This window comes from Artibeus jamaicensis, unplaced genomic scaffold (genome assembly GCF_021234435.1).
Source record: "Artibeus jamaicensis isolate MK-2021 breed Jamaican fruit bat unplaced genomic scaffold, CSHL_Jam_final contig_471, whole genome shotgun sequence".
Classification (NCBI taxonomy): Eukaryota; Metazoa; Chordata; class Mammalia; order Chiroptera; family Phyllostomidae; genus Artibeus; species Artibeus jamaicensis.
The window spans coordinates 2268352-2289141 of record NW_026521850.1 but is presented as its reverse complement, the minus strand read 5'-3'; the positions used below and the strand labels follow the sequence as shown (position 1 = coordinate 2289141).

The 20790-nt window shown below is 61.8% G+C and overlaps 1 protein-coding gene across 2 annotated transcripts; it reads right to left on the bottom strand.

Annotated features, from left to right (window-relative positions):
* Positions 1–327: 327 nt before the first annotated feature.
* Positions 328–20243, bottom strand: QSOX2 (quiescin sulfhydryl oxidase 2). Of its 2 annotated transcripts, XM_053667778.1 has the most exons (13): positions 19869–20237; positions 13472–13572; positions 12277–12325; positions 11664–11769; positions 11437–11527; positions 10496–10641; positions 9205–9342; positions 8839–8968; positions 7596–7718; positions 6905–7055; positions 3778–3966; positions 2691–2805; positions 2414–2500 (listed from the first exon to the last, which is right to left on the bottom strand). In XM_053667778.1, exons 1-12 carry the CDS (start codon positions 20203–20205, stop codon positions 2720–2722), a joined length of 1647 nt encoding a protein of 548 aa, XP_053523753.1. In that variant the 5' UTR covers positions 20206–20237; the 3' UTR covers positions 2414–2500; positions 2691–2719. The 2 variants fall into 2 exon arrangements, with proteins under 2 accessions (XP_036983588.2, XP_053523753.1); XM_037127693.2 differs by lacking the exon at positions 2691–2805 and having other exon boundaries at positions 328–2500; positions 19869–20243.
* Between the last annotated feature and the right edge of the window lie 547 nt (positions 20244–20790).

Genomic DNA, 20790 nt, shown 5'->3' with positions numbered 1-20790 from the left:
GAATCCACAGCCACACACAGGACTACCAAGACCTACCTCCTGGGGAGTTTGGGCTCTGTGGCGGCGGTGCCGGGAAGGCCATGTCCAGTACAAGCTGACGTCCGGCCTGAGTGGTCAGCGGCTAGGACTTCGGGGCCTGAGGGGTTCCCTGGAGCAGGGTGCCCCTGTGCATTTCCCCACCCGAGGTCACTGCTGGGTGTGAGATCACTCTCCCCCAGACCCTGGGGCCATCTCCCGTAAGTCTCTACCTCAGTAGGAGCTTCAGGTGTGTGGGGCTTGCCACCCTCACTGTCTCTGCTGGTTCACGTCGCAAAAGAACTACAGCTATTTCAAACGTCAGATTTATTTCAAAATGTGCACATTTGTTTACTTAAATACAAAATGTTCGCTTCCCTTGCAAGTAAGAAATTTCAGTGACATTCCACACCAATTGGCTTTTTAATCAAAATTCTTCCATTAAAAATAAATACATTTAAGTTTCCGAACTTATATTCATTGTCTCAATATTTACAACTTTAGAAAATAAACCTAAAGGAGACTCTCCTAAGCACAGCATCCGGCGCTGAGCGGGCCACACGAGGCGTGCAAGATCGCGCACACTTGCACGTGAGACGCGCGGCCACGGCCGCCTTGGCACAGGGCCTCCCTACGAACCGTCTGCTGAAAACCAGGACCCTCCGCGTGTTGTGCGCGTGTCCCTCAGAGCGAAGACCTCCACCTGCAGCACTATGATGACCTTTAATGTCTGCAAGCTGACACTGCCTGTCCGCCCGGCTGCGACCTAGGACAGGGCACACGGCCTGGAAAAACTTTGGGAAGGGAGACATTGGACATGAACCAAGGACAGCTGAATGAATGGTTCTAAGTATTTCCCTCCAACTCACGCAAACCTGCGGGGCTTCAAGTGGAAAAGGAACACCACGGAGTCAACAACCCAGGCACACGACAAACCACAAGGACAAGCCCAGGGGCTTTAAAACAGGAGTGATGGGCAGGCTCAGGTGGCAGGCCCCGCCCCCCCCAGGGGGGACACCAAGCTAATGCATGCTGGAGATGTCAGATCCCCAGGCTGCAGCAGTGACATCGGCATGATGGCCATCTCACAAACACAGCCTCGCTGTCCCGTGTGAAGAGCACAGGAGCCGAACAGGAGCGGAGAAAGTGACGCGCATGCGCACGCACTCGCAGATACCGCTGAGCTTCCGCACAGGGTCTCCCAGGCAACGCCCCCAGCAGAATTTGTCTTGTTACCTCCGAATGTTTTGGGTTTTACAAATAATGTCCTAAAGTTAGTAAATGGTAAGCAATTAGCCACCAAGCCCGGGACAGGCCCTGCGCCGACCCTTTGGTGAAAACTGCTTCAGGCAAACACAGTTTAGCCTGGGGGCACCAGTGTGCTCCAGGTTGCCCTGATCCTCCGGCTCAGGTCTTCCGGTGAACTGCAGGGCCGGACCATCAGGGGCGGTGGCGGGAACTGCCCAGGGACGACGGCCAGGCTGGGGTGGCCTTCACTCAGTGAGTTCTCTCTCCTCACCAGAGTAACACAGAGAAGGGCAAAGGCACTGTCCCTGAGGAGGTAGCCAGGGAACCACCCCTCCTTCCAAGCACAGCTCTGCCGCCAGGCAGGGGGCTCTTCCTGCAGCCCTGCGACTGCCTCTGGTCGCCTTTTGACTCCCTGTGGGGGGAGGGTGGGGTTTTCTCCAAGTCCCAGAACAAGGCCTTGCAGGGCAGACAGATGTGGAGTCTTGCAAACTTGAGGTGAGAGGAGGCGCCACACAAGGGACACCCCACCCACGTCTAGGCCTAGAAGGGGGAAAACACAGACATCGTTTTGCCATCTTCTGTCCCAGGCGTCGGCTGAGCAGGCCAGGAGTGCAGACACCCCCACCCGGCTCCAGTGCAGGGCTGTCTTGGGCCATGAGCAGGTCCACCATGTGTCTACATCCCTGATCAGAAACGTCACCGCTGCAGGCATGGGGGCTGTGTCCACGAGTGCCCCCAGCCCTGTGCAGCTATACCGCTGGGTGGTGGTGCCGGACCTTCCAGCGTCTGACCCGCACACGGAAGAAGAAGAACATGAGCATCAGGAACAGGGAGGAGGCCACGTACAGCAGGACGCAGAGGCTCATGTCCAGGCTGGAGAAGCCCATCCCCAGGAAGGGCGCAGCCGCCTCCACTTCCCGGCGGCCTGCAGCCCCGGCCACTCCCAGGCGTGCCCGCTCCGACAGGCCAGGCGAGGGGGGCAGCACGTGGGGGGCGTGCAGGCTCTGGGCCCTGGGGTCCCCATGGCCGAGCCCCTGCCCCTCAGCCGCGCCCTCGCCACCCAGGGCTGCGGCGTGTGTGTGGACAAGGTTGCTGCTGCCGTAGTGCCGCTTCAGGAAAAGGAGCACCTGGCCCTCGTCCCAGCGGTCCAGGCCCCGCGACTCCTCGTGGCAGGCTGGGCAGAGGTCCGGAGTGGGCCATGGGACCTTCGGGAACCTGGGGTCCTCGCTCAGGTGGCCTGGGAGTGGGGGGGACGGGACAGTGGAGAGGCTCCCCGAGAGCAAGTTCCCCCACGGGGTCGCCTGCTCCCCTCAGCCCCACCTCTCCCGCACAGGCCGCAGCCTGTGTCCCCAGAGCGCCCTCTGTCGGCACTGCTCCCTCCCTCACACCCTCCAGGGGCCTGGTGGCCACAGAGCAGTGCCACTCACCTGGCCAGAGTCTGTTCCCAGCCTCCCAGCTACATGCTTCCCAAAGGTCCCTGCCCAGTCCTCACTTCTGAGCCTTTGACCTTGAGGCTGCCAGCCCTGGGTGCCTCACCTCTGCCTGCCACACACAATAACCGGGACCCTCGGTACCCTGGAGTCTCCACAGCACTGCAAGCACAGGGGCTCCTGTGGGCCCCCTCCCGGGAACCCCTTTGATAAGGGTCTGTGAAGCCTGCTCTGCGGGTCCGGTGGGAGCTTGTCCGCTCGCTCCAGAGCTTCGTGCTGCAGGCCAACTGCGGGGAGTGTGGGTGGCGGGGTGGCCAGATGCAGGGAGAGGCCTGACACCCAGAGGTGGACAAGGGGCCCCGTGGGTGTCTGTACCGGGGCCCTGAGGGAAGCGCTTTAACCTGCACTGCTGGCGATGGGCAGACCCAGCAGACGCAGGACAGGCTGTGGCCACGTGAGTGGGGCTGCAGCAGGCAGCTTGGAGCGGAGAGAAAAACCAATTTTCTTTAGTGCTTCGGTTGTAATGTGTGTTTACAACACAGCGGATTAACTGAAAACCAGCAGTTTAGTGACATTTTCTGTTCATCTCTATTAAGACTTATTTCTCAGTGGAATTATTTTTAAGCCTAATTTTAATCCGCCACTGATTTAAAACAGTTTGAATTACTTAAGTCAGAGAAAATACATGGGCCCCCATTTAGTTTTTTAAACAAAGCCACGTTCAGGGGCTCGGTCGATCATCTGAGCTCAGATTTTAATGACGCTAAAACTCCTTCCTGAAAATTAATGATAACCCAGCCCTCCCACCACCAACCTTCCCGGGGTCCCCATGTGGCCCAGAGCCCCAGGGAGTGAGCTGCCTGGAAACAGGGACACCGGAGCCCTGGGACTGACTGCAGCTTTTGACAGCTCCCACAACAAGCCATCACGGAGCTGGCACGGGGCCAGGGGGCAGGCAGCAGGGCACGAAGGCCAGGGCCGTTGATGCCCTCGTGGCACTGCCATCCCTGCCGCCACGGGCCTCACCCGGACAGGCGCCAGCCCTGCATTGAGGCGCAGGCCGGACAGCACAGATTCTGCTCACCTGCCAGGCGGCTGTTGACAAGGTTGTGCTTCTCCCACAGCCAGAGAATTGCTTGGTCCAAGGTCTTCACAGAACCCATGGACTCTTTGGCCATCTGCTCAAAATGCTCCCCGCATTCCTTGCACCCAAAGAAGGTGCGGACGTACCTCCTGATGGTCTGCAGCACGGCCTGGGGGTCGCCTTCAAAACCTGCCGAGGGAGGGAGCACTGTGGGCACTGCGGGGACGAGACAGAGCTGTCTGTGTCCACTAGAGCCACAGGGCTGGGGCCTTTGGGAGCCAGGAAGGGGCTGAGAGCCTCACGTGGACTGGGATGTGCTGCATGTGTGAACAGATGTGGGAAGGACCCTGCGCCTTCCCAATGCCTACTACCCGGGGCTGCTGGCTCGCGTGCCTCGACTCTGAGGACCCTCAGGGACCACGCTGCACCTTCTGCTGGGGCTTAGGCCCCAGGGCCCAGGGAACCAGGGCTCCTCTGCAGGTCGGAGCCCTGTGCGGTTTCTCTTGGGCCCCCAAAGGCTGGTACCGGGGCGACAGAAGCTGTCCGGTTGTTTTGTTTTGAAATCCTCGTGAAACACAAGCCCAAGCGTGAACACAGCCTTAGTTTGTGCCTCTGGGCTCGTGGGAGGAGCAGCCGGACCTGCATTCTTCCTGGAAGAGGGGACACTTCTCCGATTGGGGACCCCCAGGCCCTCTCAGCCCCCAAGTGAGCAGTGTCGGGAGTGCCACCGTGTTGACTTGGGAGGCAGCGGCCAGCATGGAGCTGACATGGGGACCCTGGGAAGACCAAGGGCAGCTCGGGCCCCTCCAGACAACTAATACGGGGGATTGAGTATACAGATACGAGACCGTGAGATTAGAACAGATTAAATGTCGGCAATAAAAGACATGCTTCGGAGGCTCAATCCGTCTTAGTTGGGGTGAGGGGCCTCTGCACAGGTCGGTGTGGCCCTGGGGCCTGCGCTGAGCTGCTGGCCGCGGGCCACACTCCTGGGCCCCGGGGCCGGGTCTGCGTCTGCCCCTGGCCTGGGCCGCCCGCTCATTTCCCTCAGAGCAGGTGTGAGCTGAGCGGACTTCTCCCAGGCAGAGTGTTTCCAGGGCAGCCAGGTGGAGCCCACAGTGAAACCGGCCCCGTGCACACACTCGGGACTGGGCCCCTACCCTGCTGCCTGCACCAGCAGCCAGCAGCCCCTGGGCCGACATCTGCTGAACGTCGCCGTGTAATCCTCCTTGCTCCCCAGCAGAGCACTGCACACTCGACCCCCCTAATCTTTAAAGTGGCCAAGAACCACAGAGCTCTACCTGTGGGGGATTAGGGGGTGTGGGGGCTTTTAGTCGATGGGGTTTAAATGTGGAGGAAGGAGAGGAAAAACCTCCCAAGACATAATCCGGCGTCTCCGTCTGACCCAGTTCTGGGGCACGGGACGCGCTCCTGGTGTTGCTGTGATTGGTGCCGGTGCCGCCACCAGGCGAGACAGCATCTGTGAACCCCGCCATCTGCCGTCCTCGTGACCCCAGCCTCAGCTTGGTGCCGTTTCTGCGGGGCCTCCTGGGAAGGAGTGGCCCTGGCTCTCACCCTGCTGCCTTCAAAGTGTGCTTCCTGCTGGGGGGTGGGGATGGGGGGTCCGGGACATGTGCCTCCTTCTAGGGCTGCACTCTTGGTCCAGGAGTGGGTCCTAGGCCTGGTGGCCTCTGATTTCACCTTTGGTCCGGGAGCTCTGAGGATTCTCCTAAAAATCCCGCTGCTCTTTTTTCTGTGTGATTCTTAACAGTCTACGGTCTGAAAGCCCATCTCTGCTCCCACGAGACTTGAAGAGAACTCCAGCGTTAGCTGGAGGAGAGCTGGGGTGGCAGAAGTTTCTGAAGACTGCTACACGTCCGCTGTGTGTGACTCCACCTCCTCCGTGGCATCTGGCTGGACGAGACCTAGCTGACCACAGAGTGTGGTGGACGTGAGGCAGGGGCCCAGACATGGCCTGAGAGCCCCGCCCGAGTGCGGGGAGTGACAGACTGCCCTGCGGGACTTGCGTCTGCTGCGCCCAGGCCGGCCCCCGCGCGTCCCAGAGCGGAGTCCCCGGACTGCCAGGCCCCGGGAGTGTGAGCGCACCGAACGGAGGCCGTTTTAACCCCCGGCACTGTGGGCCGGTTTGTTAAGCGGCACAAGACGATGCGAAGGGATTTGCAGTCTCCCCGGCAAGAACACCAGGCTGTGGGGTCCAGACCCACTTCTGACCTAACGTGAACACCAGTGGACCTCACGGCTGTCCCGTGCTGCCCACAGCCATAGGACACTGCCCACAGCGGGTGTCTCGGGTGGGACAAAGACTACAATGCTGAGTCAGCCATCCCAGTGGCAGAGAGGGTGAAACCCGACTCTCAGATTCTGGTTGTTTCCCTGCCTGCGGCAGGCAGCCTCTGAGATGGCTCGTGGTCCCCCCTCGAGAGCAGGCTGGGCCCACGGTGCCTCCAAGGAACCAGAGCACACGCGACTGGCGGGCGTCACACCTCGGAGGGCATCCTCTCTGGCTGCCACCCTGATGCAGCCAGTGTGGTGAAGGCAGTGGCCTGGGGAGAGGACCTGCGGTGAGCACAGCTGACAAGGACGTGACTGCTGCCACCAGCTGAGAGCGAGTCCGGGAGGTGGTCCCCGACTGGCTGAGCCTTCAGTGGGACTCAGGCCCCGACTCACATTCCGCCCAATTGGAAGGCCCAGCTCGGCCACGAGACGCTGGGAGGTGGTGAGAGTGTGGTGTCCCGAGCTGCTCAGGGTCAGGGTGACTCGTCCCGCAACGAGAGGCAGACACCTCCCCGTGTGTGTCCACTTGTCCCCATGTTCTCTTAAAGCAAAAGCAGAGCACTCACATGGGCGATCTGGGCCCCGCCCTCCCACGCCTGAGCCCCCACAGGCCGGCCAGACACGTGCACAGGAACACGGGCTCCACCGTCGGGGCCATGTGGGGTCCGGGCAGATGCCTGAGAAGGCGTTCCCTCCATCCGGGCAGCAGGGGACCCCAGGGCACCAAGGACACACAGCAGAACCAGCCTCTGCCGAGCCTCTGGCAGCACCTGGCAGGTCCCAGCACGGAGTCGGGGGGGCCGACAGTGCCCGGCCGAGCGGGGACACTTACCTGTGCCGTCCAGTGCTTCTGGGTGGGCCCCGGCCTGGACGGTCAGGGTGTGGAACAACTTCCAGAGGGAGCACGTGTAGCCCCTCAACTCCGGGCGGCTTCCTTGGCATCCCACCCACCTTATCTGACTGCTAAGGAATATTCCAGAAATCTGGGAAAAGAAAGGAAAGACCAAGAGGTAACCGAAAGGACGTAATTCAAAACAGCTGGTGAATGTTCTCTGACCAGTGGCAGTCATGCTTGGAGACGTTTATCCAGATTCTGAGAACTCCGACAGGCTCACTCGGGGGTGTGCTGGCCACGGCCTGGCGAGGACGGCCCTGGGCGCCTGGTCCGACTGAGGGCAGCGGGGGGGGGGGGTCCCCACACTCTCGCTCAGCACAGCACTTCTGCTCATCCTCAGGCGGAGAACTCGGAGTTCCCTCCAAACTTACACTAACAACAAAAAGCCCCGGTGCCACACGCTGGAGAAACTGCCACTGCCTGTGCGGGGCTCGCTGTCGCTGACTGTCCTCGAACTGAGGGCTCAGCAGCAGGCAGACAGCACCAGAGGCAGAGGGGGGAGCGAGTGCAGTAACCATGGAAACGGGGCAGGAAGAGCCGCCCACGTGGTGGTGTGAAGGTACCTGTCTGCACCAGGCTAGGAGAGAGGACAGAGCAGCCACAGGGGCCCTGGGAGGGAGGGGCTCACCCGCATCTTGTTGTCGACCAGGTCGAGGACAGCGTTGTAGGGGACCCTGTCCAGGGGCAGGCTGGCCAGCCACTCCTGCAGCATCTCCAACAGCCTCCGGACGGGCGGCCGGCCGGGGAACAGCTGGGCGGGAAGGGCTGCACTTAGAGACTGTTTGGGGAGGTGTGCGGCACCACGTGGGTCCCCAGGCAGGGGCCTCGGGGCAGCGCCCTGCCAGCCCCGGAAGAGCTTTCTATTTCCGATGCAGGGCGCCCGGCACCGCGGCCTACTCCCCAGTGTTTCATTTCAGGTCTGAGGCACCTGCACAAAAACGATTCAGACGTGCGCCCCGCGTGCACAAGAACCACGCAGCGACAGAGAGGCCGCGTAGCCCGTGACGGGCAGATGAGCGGGGCGCCTCCTCAAAGGGACGAGGCCGTTCCCCAGGCGCCCCAAGCTCGGGCCCCGAGCCCACAGTGGGGTCATGGTGCTGGCCTGTGCACGGCTCTCTTCCACCCACCCAAACACGCAGATGACTCGCTACTCCTTCAGATATCGGTCCTCCCGCTTCACGCAGCCCACCCAGAGAGCTGGACGTGGATCACTGCTTGGGGACCATGCACGAGGCGAACGCCTTCCACAGTGAAGCCCCCTCATCTCTTGGGTAATAATGAGCATCAGGTCCCAGCGCTGTAACCCCTCTGGGGCAGCAGCCAGGGCAGGAGGACAGGGGCTCAGGTCCGTCCCCAAGGACCTGAGTGGTAGCCTTTCGCTCCCCACTGCTCTGACCCCCCAGTTGCCCTGGGCCAGGAAAACGACTGGACCTCGATTTCAGTCCCGGAGCTAGGAGCTCTCGGCAGGAACTACGTTTGGCAAACCCTCGAGCCCCTATAGTTCTACCTTCTGAAACGGAGGGCCCGCCACACAGGTCCTGGCCCCCAGCAGACCCCCTTCATCCTCCCTGAGGAAGCTGCCCGCCCGCCCCGTTTCCCCCATGCCCCTCGTCATCAAGCTGGCGGCTCAGGCCACTCGCTGACCCGTGCCCCTCCACGGCCACCACGCTTACCCCTGACCTGGGCAGGTGCCCCTCAGACAGGCCCCTGGAGAGAGCTGCCCTCTGACCCACACCCGGCCCGGCCCGGGCCCCCACGTGTGCTGTGTCCTGGGGCCTGAGCAGGGTCAGCTGTGTAGCTGACCAGGAGACATACACACACAGCCTGGGCCCGGGGAGTGGCGCCCCCAGCCCAGAACAGACCCTGCACACCTTGGCGACGATGGTGATGAAGTCGGTGAGCGTCCTCAGCTCGGCCCCGGCCAGGGCGCTGCGGGCAGCCAGCTCCACCCGCAGGAGGCAGTGCAGCCCCGACTCCAGGTCCGCCGTGTACAGTCTCGACCTGAGAGTGGGCACGGCAGGGCCAGGTGAGCACGACCCCCGCATTGTACACCAGCCCCCTGCCCAAGGGGACACAGCTGATTCCTCGGCAGCCACCCATGGCTGCTGGGCTTCCTGGGGGACGGGGGCCACCAGCCAAGGAGCTCCACCGCCCTCCCGCCACGCTGTGGCCTCCCTCGAGTGCTCACCGCCCCCCCCCCCCCCCCGGGGCAGCTCTCGTGCAAGAGTAACGCTTGCCTGTCAAACTCCCTCCACTCCACAGCCTCAGCTTCATTCTCTGCTTCACTCAGCTTTTCAGGGAACAAAGGCGATTTTTTCCTCACGTTCGGCAATGACTTCAAATAAGAGGAAAAAAATGACCGGAGAGGCTTCGCACTGCGAGAAAGCGGGGGGTGGGCAGGGACTGAGCCAAGGCAAGACCTGGCTCCGGCTGCCCAGTCCCCCCCCCAAGTCCCTCAGTCCCCAGGCTGAGATCAGGCCCCTCCCCCAGGACACAGACAAACCCACCCAAGCCTGAGTCCCAGCCATAGTAAGTGCCGAGACCGACTTTCTCCTGTCCAGTGGAGACATTAGGTCGGTTTGTGAAGCTGGCTGAGCATCTGCCAGTGTCCGCTTAGTAACACACAGACGTTCAGCGGAACGTCCCGCCCCCGGGGGAGGGTGTCCCGCCCCCACCCCAGGCCTGGGTTGGCACCCCTGGGCCTGCTGCACATGCGACCCCTTTGGTGGGCAGGGTGGGACATGCCCTGAGGGTGTGTGAAGCCCGTTGCTGGGCACTTCTAGTAGCTCAGGGGTCCACCAAAGCGGCCGGGTAAACACAGGCCCCGGCGGCCTCTGGTGCAGGGCCCAGCGCCCCAGGGAGCAGGCCCAGGCACTCGGAGCACCCCAAAAAGCTGAACTGCAGAGCATGAGGCAGGACAGTCCAACTCCATAGTGGCCTTGAGTCCCCTGAATTCCGGAGTCTCCATTAAGAACAGAAACACAGGTACTGTGGGATGTTTGAGGCTTCTGGGTGGCAAAGGGGGGCCCTGGTGCCCCAGGTAAACTAGAAGATGAAAGAGAAGCCCTTCAAGACAGGACATGTGTTCTGCCTTCTCACTGCTATGTCCCCGGCACATGGTGACCACCAAGAGCTGCTGAGTAAGTAGAGACGGGAGGGCCGGGTCTCCAGGTCACAGGCGGTGTGTGGACCACGCAGCAGGGCCGGCCTTCCCCACCGCTGAGGGGCGGGAGCCCAGCTGAGGGGCACCTCTCTCTCATCTGTGGCCTTTACCAGCCTTTCCCCAGCTGGGTCTCTCTCAGCTGCCCCTGCCCCGGCCCCTGCACAGAGGCAAACACCAGCCTTGTGGTCTCTGGGGGCTGCGGCAAGAGGCGGGGGTGGTGAGAGGGTGGAGCCCGGGGCTGCCTGCGCCCACCGCTCATCAGGAGGAAGACCCAGACCACGTCAGGCCCAGGGTGGGCTCCCACCCTGAGGGCTCCCAGATACCACCACGTGTCACAAACAGCCTTTAAGCCAAACCGCACTCACACGTTAGTTAACCCGTGCGACCCATTTGGGTGAATCACGTAACAGGAAGGAAGAGAAGAGATGCCGAGTTTCTCCAGAAAGGCCTGCTCAGCATCCAGCACCCTCTTCACGGCGATGTTCTCGTAGGGGATCAGGTCCAGCGTCACCTGGGCCGGAGAGTGTGAGTCACCTTCCCTGCAGCTGGCGCCGTCCCCAGGATGTACCACACCTGCCGGAGATGCCTGCTTGCAGGAGGGACTTAGAAACTCCACGCCAGGAATAAACCTGTGTCTGTCTTCTCGACACCCAGACTGTCGTCACATCTGGTCCTGGGTCTCGCCAAGGGTCAGAGGAACGCCTGCCAGTGACCTTGTGCCGTGCCATCGGAGCCGGCACGCCCTCCGGGAAGCCGACCTCCGTCAATGCCACGTGCGCGTACGGGCCACTGCCCGCCCTCAGGCTTTCCCTGACACCCGCAGCCGTGTGCCCTACAGCAGGCACCTGCCTCTGGGGCCACCCGCACCTGGGAAAGCCACATGGCCCTGGCCTCCGCCCGCGTCCCCAGAGCTCCCCGATGGCGGGGCGCAGGGCCTCCTGTCACCCACACGGGTGCCAGGCCCCAGGGCCTTCCTGAGACTGCCGAGGGCAGAGGCTTCAGGCCCACGCAGGGACAAGAGAACAAACTCTCAGGACAGAAACATGTTTTATAGAACCTCGGATTTAGCAAGAAAGTTGGGCTCAAAATACAAGAGAAAACCTGTGGCCACAGCGCACGGGAGCCAAGAACCACATCCAGGCCCAGGTCCGCTTCCCTGTGGGCCCCGGGCCCCACACAAGCAACAGGCCTCGCCTGTCACCGCGCCAGTCCTGCTCTCGGAGAGGCTCCCCCAGCCACCCGCAATCTCACCCCAGGCCCCAAGCGGAGCCCAGCACACCAGGGGCCCGAACGAGGAGCAGAGTACCTCTCGTCCGACGTATGAGCCCCTGCTCTCGAATATGACAGCCACGCAGACGCCGTCCCGCTTGTCGATGAGAGACAGCACGTCACTGGGCCTTTGCAGAGGAAAAAGCGGCTTTCAGGGACGGTGAGCCGGCCGTCAGGCACCAGGGCCCACTCTGCTTAATGCACGTCTACGTTTCGCAGAATTAAACTCACGGCACAACATGCCCTTCTTACAGAACTACCCACCGAATGGGGTCCAGCGCCGGGCAGGCAGGGGGCCAGTTTGTGTCCGTGTGGTTCTGCAGGAAGTCGACCATGGCCTGTCTCACTGTCTGCAGCTCTCGGTCGGGACCTGGGGGACAGCCACCATCGCAGGGTGCCCACCGCACTGCACCACCCCCACCAGAGCGCTGCACGGACAGCGGCGGGGGTCTCTTGGCAGGCCGCACGTGCAGAGAGAGCGCGCCAAGCTGGACTCACCACGCCACCACTGCCCACGCCAGGTTCGCCGTGGGCAGGACGGCCTCTGCTGAGTGCGCTGTCCCCTGTGGGCTGACCGGTCACGCTCTGGGGCCTGACCTGGACACTGGCTGCCAGGGGGGCTCGTTCATTAAAACTCACCGGTAGACTTCCCCACTGCCTTTCCAACCACTGCGTTTACTTTTAAACAAGGCCTAACTGCCTGCCTGGAAGGCAGAGCGCAAAATGAAAACTTCCTGCTGGGACCATGCAGGGCGGGCTGGTGGCAGCCCGGCAGGTGGGACGGCCCGGCAGCGGGGCGCCCAGCCTTCTGAGGCCGTGTTCACGCTGACGGGTCTCTGAGGCCCATCTGAGCGAGCAGCATGGCTCGCGCCCTCACCTTTAAAGTTCTCTCCGGTCGTGAAGTCCCTCGTGAAGGCCTTGAAGTACTGGGAGGAGAACACAGGGCAGGTGAGCGGCAGAACAGCTCCCCGCCTCCCCACCGCAGAGCTGTGGCCGCGGCCCCGCGTCAGACTCGTGAGGGTGGTGGGCACCGGAGTCCGGTTTGCACACGACCCGACACGCCGGGGCTAGAGCCACACAGACACACAGACTTCGGGGAGGACGACAGGCACAAACGAACATCTCCAAGCAGGAGAGAGAGCTTTCCATGAAAACCGAAACCTCCTCGGGAAAATAACGGCGAAGACAGGTGCAAACGGCGAGGCGCCACCCACACGCCCAAGGGAGAGCAGCGTGGCAAACGCACAGAGGGCTCTGGAGTCCAGAAACGGACGACCCGGGAGGGGACAGGCAAACCACAGGGCAGGCGTGTCACTGACGGTGTGACACAGGGCCACACACAGTCACTGTCCCCGGGCAGCGGAGACTGTGCCAGTGCAGCCCCCACCCAGCGAGGCTCTCCTGGGCCGGTGCCCACACGACAGGGGACATGCTCATAGCACCCGAAGGGCAGTGACAGAGGGGACAGCAGTGCAGGTGACTGTCAGCAGCACCCTGTGTACTGAGAGAGGCACCGTGCGCACAGCCGACCACGCGACCCAACAGGAGTACATTCAAGGGACGAGGCTCAGGCAGGAGCTGGGGGCGGCCACTTGGCACCGGGCAGGGGACTGACAGGGGAGGGTGGCAAAGCTCCCTCGGAGACATGCTGCTGTGCAGGTGTGTGGCCACACCCACGCCACAGACACGGTTCCCCACCTTTCACATCTGTGGACCCCTGCTTCCTAGTGGGACACGGGCCTGTCTAGGGCCCACATGGTGAGCTCAGGGCGTCCGGGCCGGGAGCCGCACCGGGGGTCATGCAGGCACCCGGGCCGGCTGGTACCCGGGGTGCACACAGCAGCCACAGCACATGGCCGTGTGTGGGGGTAGAGGGAGCACTGGACGGTGAGACCCAGACCTGGCAGCAGAGCTGACCGCCCCCACCCGCAGGGCGGGCGTGTGTGGACCCCACAGAGATGGGTCCGGTCCCACCGGGTGGGACGAGATGGGGACCCTCTGCAAACAGAAGTTCCCACCAAGGGCCCAGAAGCGGCCCAGGCGGCCGGGGTGCAGGCAGGAGGCGCGCTCACCCGGAAGCTGGGGTAGTAGTGGATGTCATAGGCCTGGCACACCTCGTGGTTCCTCTCCTCCGCACAGTCCAGGGCGGCGACTCGGATGGCGGCAGCCCAGTCTGGAAAGAAGCGGTGAGGCCTTCAGTGTGGCGGGCGGGCGCTGGGCTGGCCGGCCCCGACCCCAGCCAGCCTTTTCAGGCCCAGACGGTGCTGTGCCCAGCTGGGAAGATGGACAAAGCTCGAACAGCAGCAGGGCTGCGGTCCCCTCCTTGATGGACACAGCTGGTAACAGCTGCCCCTGCCCCCACCTGTTTGGACACCACCAGGGATGGTCCAGCACCACCGAGGAGGCGGTTTCCAGTGCTTCCCCACGATGCCTCCCACCAGCCCGGGAGTACTGCCACCGTTCTTGGGAATAGAAAGGAGCGGCTTAAACCCACATGTGTTTTCCCACCTTCGGAGTTTCTATGACAGAAAACCCCCAGCATCCGAATGAACCGGAGACAACGACGCAGCAGCCGTGTGCCCCTGCGTCGGCGTCCACCCCAACGCCCGCCCACCCCCACTGCCACCCCCGCCAGCAGCTGCCGGGCCGTGCCCACCCACTGCGCCTCCCAAACCAGGGCTCGCCACCCAGCAAGCCGCCTGACACGGGCCCAGAGCTCCCAGGTGTCTCATTTTCGCTTGGATTGTGTGTTTAAATCGAGTCCCAGTGGGGCTGCCGTTGCGACTGGTGGACACGGCTGGCCTGCTACTGCCTGTGCCTAAGCCCCGCCCTGCGCTCTCCCACCAGCTGGGCGCTGCTGGCTGCACCGGCCCTGGTGCCTGGAGACCTGGGTGCCTGCACCACACCTGTGTCCGACTCTTTGGGGTGAGTGTGCTCCCACCAGGACTGGGTGAGCCCTGGCTGCCCCCCTCCCCTCACTGAACACACCTGCAAGCCTCAATTTTCAACGGCTGTAGCCAGGCCCGTGGTGATCTCAGGGTGTGCTGCTCACAGGGGAGAAAGTGCTGGCTCGTGCCCTCGGTCCCTGGTTTCAGTGGAAGGGCCCCCGACATCCTCCAAAGGCCACTGGTGCTGCGTCCCTTTAAGAGGCCTTTTCCTTTTCTGCGGGACACTAAGGTGGACCATGCCGCCACCCGGGGCCCCTTCCTAAACTCTCCCTGGTGCCCCGCCCTGCCTAGGGGAGGGGGACCCAAGAGGCAATGGAGTGGCCTCCGCAGAGACACAAAGTAGCAGTGGGGACCTTCGAGGACAATGGGCCTGGGGGTTGGGCCACTCCTGGACCAGGTGCGTCCTGCTCACCTTCTGCCACAGCTGTGACTCCTTGCAGCTGCCTGTCCTGTACTGTGGGCCGGGCTAAGCCAGGAGTGTGGGTGAAATCCAGGTACAGGGCATCCGCTCTGCGCTCTGTCGTGGTCTGAAACCTCGCAGTCACGTGGAAACACGCCCAGAAGGAGAGCCACGCCCCCGCCCCAGGGCGCACAGGGACAGGAAGACTCCCGAGCATGCCCAGTCTGGTGACTGCCGTTTTTTTTCACCCATGCACCACTTCTGCTTAAGAACGCACACCCTTTCCTCCTGACTGTGTGAAGTCGGCCAACGTGGACGTGAAAGGGTCCAGCGAAAGGACACAGCTGTGCTCCCCCTGCCCGCGGCCCCAGACTTGGGCCTCAGCACTGCCGGCACACACCCCAGGGCCACTCCAGCGGGCGGGGAGAGTGTCTCGGCCCCTCCTGAAGCACAGGCCCGGGGAGGGATGGCTAATGCTCCACGCAGGCAGTGCAGCAGGCGGCAGGAGCTTGGACAGCCAGGGGCAGCCCCTGGCGTGTCCCCGTCCCGTCCCTCTGCTCTTCCCGCACCCGTGTCACAAAGGCCCGCATCTGCTGCCTTTCCCTGCCCACCACAGGGTGGCACCCAGTACTGGGGACTTCGGTGACACGTGGTGATCCCAGCAGGCAAGCCCTCAGGATGAGGCAAGCCCTCGGGACGCAGCCGGCCTGGCTGCCTGGACCCCTGAGAATCCAAGAGTCCTCCGGCGACTGCCATTGCACACACACTGGCCCCGGAATGGAGCGGCTGCCCCGGTGAAGGGCACACCGACACTCACCAGGCCTTAGTCTGCCTTGGCGAGAAGGCCACCTCTGCGAGGCCACCGCACACAGACGGGGAGCGTCTCAGTCACGGCCAGTGTCCCGGCAGATGGGTGCATTCAGGGAACACAAAAGAGAGACTCTTTTTCCCTGAACACAGTGCGAGTGGAGCCGTTTCAAAGGTCCGCCTCGGGTAGTGGCCTCATTCAGCCCAGGCCCTCCCCTCCGCCTGTCCGTCCCACCTGTCTGCACCCCACCACACAAAGGGGACCACCACTCGGAACTGACAGATCGTCTGCCCTCATGACTCAGGCCACGCCCAGCTGCACTCGAGTGTGCCCGCCCGCCGGGGACACCACAGGCAGTGGCCGCGGCTCGTGCTCACTTCTGCTCACCAGCCTGTTAGTACCACGGGCTTAAAGCGATGCTCCTGAAGTAGGCTTCCAAATGGAGTAGACTAGAATTTATTTCAAGTTACTTGCCAAATAACCACATCACTTAATTCAACAGGATAAAGCCTTTCACTATTATTTGCCAAATTCTAATGAAAACATGTATGAAAGCCTCAGCGAAGACGGCGGCATGGCTTCACCGCCCCTGGCTCAGAGAACACATAAGCCCAGGGTCTTCCCGGCGGCGCAGGGCCCAGGTGCGGCTCCCCCAACCTCAGGCAACCTCAGGGTGAGGTCAGGGCTCCCAAACCCATGGTCCAGGTGCCGGAGGTCGGAGCAGCCTCTCCTGGTGTGAGTCCCTTCCCAGCTGCGCAAAGGCCTTTCCGAAAGAGCTCCAAGTTCAAGCCACAACGTGCGCCGGGATGTGTGCAGCCCCTGCCTGACCAAGGGCCGCCCCAGCCACCAGGACTCGGGCCAGTGCCAGTGGAACCAGGGGAACGCCTCCTTCACCACCTGGTCCCGGTGTCAGCAGTGACTCTGCGGTGCTGCAACGAACCTATGGGGGACGCTCGCAGGAGGTGACACTGAGACCACCGAGGGCAGGGCTGAGGCACTGCGCGCTGCCAGGAATCCCTCGGTCCCCATTCCCGCGGATCCCTAGATAAACCAGCAGGCCACCTGGGACCCGAGGTGGGCTTTGAGACCAGTCCCCCAGCTTCCAGGGGGCCAGCACCCAAATAAAACCCCTGTCCTTTACATCAGCACCTGCCTCTTGAGTACGGGCTTTCGAAGGGGCGGGGGCCGCACCTGCGTCTGGTCGCGGCACCAGCGCGCGGGAGCAGCGCAGGGCAGTTATCCGGAAGCCACCCTTGTGGGGAGCCCAGACATGCTCTCGTAGCCTCACCCGGGGCTGGTGGCCGGGGCTGGTCCTCTGGTCCCCAGCGAGGTGAAACTCAGGCCACATAGGGCCCTGGTGGGACTACAGTTAAAAGCTGAAGCCCCGCAACATGGTCAGACAGGAAAAGCTTTCAAGAACAAGCCCCGCGTCTTGAGAGCAGAGGCAGGGCCAGCAGCCGGTACAACCCGCTGCCTCCCTCACTGCGGCTTTGTGCAGCGTGATGGAGCTGCTCCCCTCCGAGCCCAGGGGGGCCTACACTGGGCCAGGGGGACGCCGAGTGCCCCAGCTTGTCACCAAGGCTGTGGCCTCACAGGCACCCAGTGCAGACCAGGTGACGGAGAGCCCAGAGGGAGGTGGGGCAGAGGCAGACACCACGAGGCAGCAAGTCGGGTGCCCGCCCTGTCCTCTGCAGGCGTGTCACTCAGCTGTGGGACCACCTCTGGGTGCCCGTCTCTTTGCACTTCACAGTCCCACCGTCTGCTACGGAGTGAACGGGGAGGATGGGTATGGGCAGTGGCGAGTGCACAGCAGGTCCCAGCTCCCTCCCCCGCCCCAACCCCAAGGCCAGTCTCAGACATCCTGCCCTAGCTGCTGGGGCGAGAACAGACCCCAGGGACACAGTGACCATCAAAGGGACACTCCCCACATTGACCGGTCTACACAGAGGCACTTCAGAGCTACCTTGGAAGGGTGCTGGCCACCCCCGCGCCCAGCCACAGGAGGAGTGGACCAGAGTGGTGACAGGCCTGAGGCCGGCGTGGCACGGCTGTCTACACCCAACTGCAGACCTTTTGCTTGTCGAGCCACCTTCTTACCCGAACAAGCATTTATTACATCTGTGAAGGGTTCAAGTTCAATCCGCATCCAGGAAAACACAGTCCCTAGGCTGTGACCAGAGAGGTCTGCCCAGCAGGGGAGAAGCCCCACCCCATGCACGTTCTGGGCTTTCTGCTCCTTCTCAGCACACGGAGGCGGCCAGGGAGGAGGCGATGGCAGGGGGTGCAGCAGGGGAGCTGATGCTCACCAAGCTCAGCACCCCCCAGCCACCACCCCAAGGCCCCAGGGGCTGGAGCTGACCCCCTGTGTTCCTAATAAGTCCACAGTGGGACACTCCCCAATCAGAGCTGGTGCTCAGGCAGCCTCAGAAGTGGTTTGGTGCTGGGGACCCTCAGCCGGGCCCCCAAAGACCCTTCACTTCGTACCCAGCTCTCGCCTCCCTTGCCCTCTGGGCTGCAGCTGTCTTCTACTTCCTGCTGTGCCTGCCTCTGGTCTCGGCCTCGCGCTTCCGGCCTGGACTCAGACGGCGTCCGCGCTCCCAGAACGACCTCCCTCAGTTAACAGTGAGGTCACTCATGCCACTTGGCACAAACTGGACAGTCTGCTTTCACGAGCAGCCTTCCAGGTTCCAGGGACAACACTCCAAGCTCCTTAAGTGCTGGCTCGACCACGGAATACTTTGCAATATTTTAATCATACTTTACGATTTCTGTACTTCACACACTAAGCTGAAAAGTCAAAATATGCAATAAACAGGTGACAAAGGTCTTACCAGGGCTCCCTGCATTTTAATTGCCGTATCTGTTCTGCCACCGAATAACTAATGAGAACCCAAAACTTATCCATATTGTTAAGCACCTGTTTGTTCTCAGGGCAAAGGCTTTAAGGAAAAAACCAAATCAACCAACCTAAGGAATTCTCTGTCCACTTCTCAGTCTCTGGTCTCCGCTGTGACCAGTGAACAACTCTGGGTACTTAAACATTAGCTCAGAGAACAAGCCCTTTAGAATTAAAAAGCCCCAACACTCCAAGCTAAGATGAGAATGTCCCTTAAAGATAATCATTTACAATGATGAACAAAAACACTATTTTGGCCCTGGCTGGTGTGGCTCAGTTGGTTGTGTGTTGTCCAGCAAACTGAAAGGTCATCAGTTTGATTCCCAGGCAGGGTACCTGACCTGGGTTGCAGGTTCTGTTCCTGGTTAGAGGCATGTGAGACACACCCACACATCGATGTTTCTCTCTGGCTCTTTCTCCCTCCCTTTCCCTCTCTCTGAAACTAAACAAAGAACATCTTAATCAAAACAAAACACTATTTCGACTCCTTTAAAGGTTCTGAATCAGTTCAGGTATGAGAAAATTACAGCAGGGTTGGATATAAGACTTAAAAACAAGGGTAGGAAGGAAGCACCACAATTTGCTGCCCTCCCGCCCACTGAAACACATAATTACAGGTTAGGCAACACCAGCGGGAGTCCTGCCAAACCTCACTCTTGCTGGGACCAGCTCCTACTTCAGAGCAATCTACATCCGGTTTCAAAGCTGGCGGGCTGGTGGGCAGGAGGGCAGGAGGCTGCTCCAACTCCATGGTTCAGAGAGGACCTGCGCCACCCGGCTCGGGGCACTGACACTTCGCAGGACAATCACACTGGTGGCAGGAGGATCACACTGGCGGCCAACAATGAAGTGCAGGCGCGATACCACCAGTTTGGTGGATGGCAGTCACCAAAGGCTGCGTGTATGTGACCAAGGAACCTCCCAATGAAATGCTTGGAAGGCCTTTGAATGTACGCTGGGGGCTCACTTTCAGTATCCATGTGGTTAGAAACCCGGCCCAGAAGGATTTAAAGGGAAAGCCACTCGGGGTTGGAACTCGGATCCTCGGAGGAAGGGGATTCTAGGCACTGAGGTGCAATGACTGAGAACGGTCTATCAGTCAGGAAACTGAGGATACAGGCCGGGGAAGTTAGTGAAGCTTTTCAAGGCTCATACTAGATGTAGGGAGAGCTGGGACGACTGTGGAATGAGAGCTGGGGGGAGAAGGGTTCTTGTCTTTCCAGCTTGATACAGCAGCTTCCCTTGGAAGGATCCCACGGTGCGGGTGGGGGCGGGCGGGCATCTAGGGTTCCCAGGGCGCAGGCCACCTCTGCAGAGCAGGGAAAAGGGCCTGCGAGAATGCCGCGGGCCCGGGGATGAATCTCGGGGGCCGCGAGGGCCGGACCGGCGTCGACGTACCGCGTGGGGAGCGCCTCACCTTGCACGTCCCTGGCCAGGGCCCGCCAGGTGGGCGCGTAGCCGATACAGTGGCCGCACCACGAGGAGTAGAACTGCACCAGCCACGCGGCCGTGCTGTTGGTCGTAGCCCCGCGCACGCTGCCGCTGTCCAGCACCCACACAGCGTCCTCGCCCGCACGGTACAGCCGAGCCGCGCCGCCCGCACCCGGCCCGGCCGCCGCCGCCAGCAGCACGAGCAGCGGAGGCAGCCTCGCGGGCGGACCCGAGGGCGGCCGCCGAGCTCGGACTGCCGTCCCTGCAGGGGATTCCGGGCTGCTCGTGGCCACCCCCGCCACCACAACCCCGGCAGCCGCCATGTTGGGAGTGCCGGGGCTCTCCTGACCCTTCACCCTGGCAACCGCCGTCACGTGGTACACGCGCACCAGGCCCCGCCCCAGGCGCTGGACCACGCCTCCAGACCCGCCCTGGGCCCTCAGGTCCCGCCTCCCCGTGCGCTAGGCATTGCCTCTCCCCACCCTCGACTGCGCGAACACGCCGATGGCCCCGCCCACACCCATCAGGCCCCGCCCCCGGCTTGGCCTCCACACGCTTCCCTCCAGAGCCCACCCTCACCGCCTTAGCCTCTTGCTCAGGAGCTTCCCCATCCCCCAGCCTGGGGTAGAGAGTCGTCAGATTTAGCAAGTGAGAATTCAGGAATCCCAGTTATGTGAATTTCAGATAAACAGCGCTGCATTTTTAAGTCTAAGTATATCCCATTAACTGCATATCTCATAGGGGTCGCACGTAGACAAAAACAATGCGCTCTTTATCTGAAATTCTCAGGTAACGGGGTGTCCTGTGTTTTATCTGGCAGTGCTCCCAGGGGTTTCAGAGGGTCTGCCACCTTGACCTTGACATCTTAATATGAGGGTTTAACTCAGAAAATGTAGCAAAACATTCAT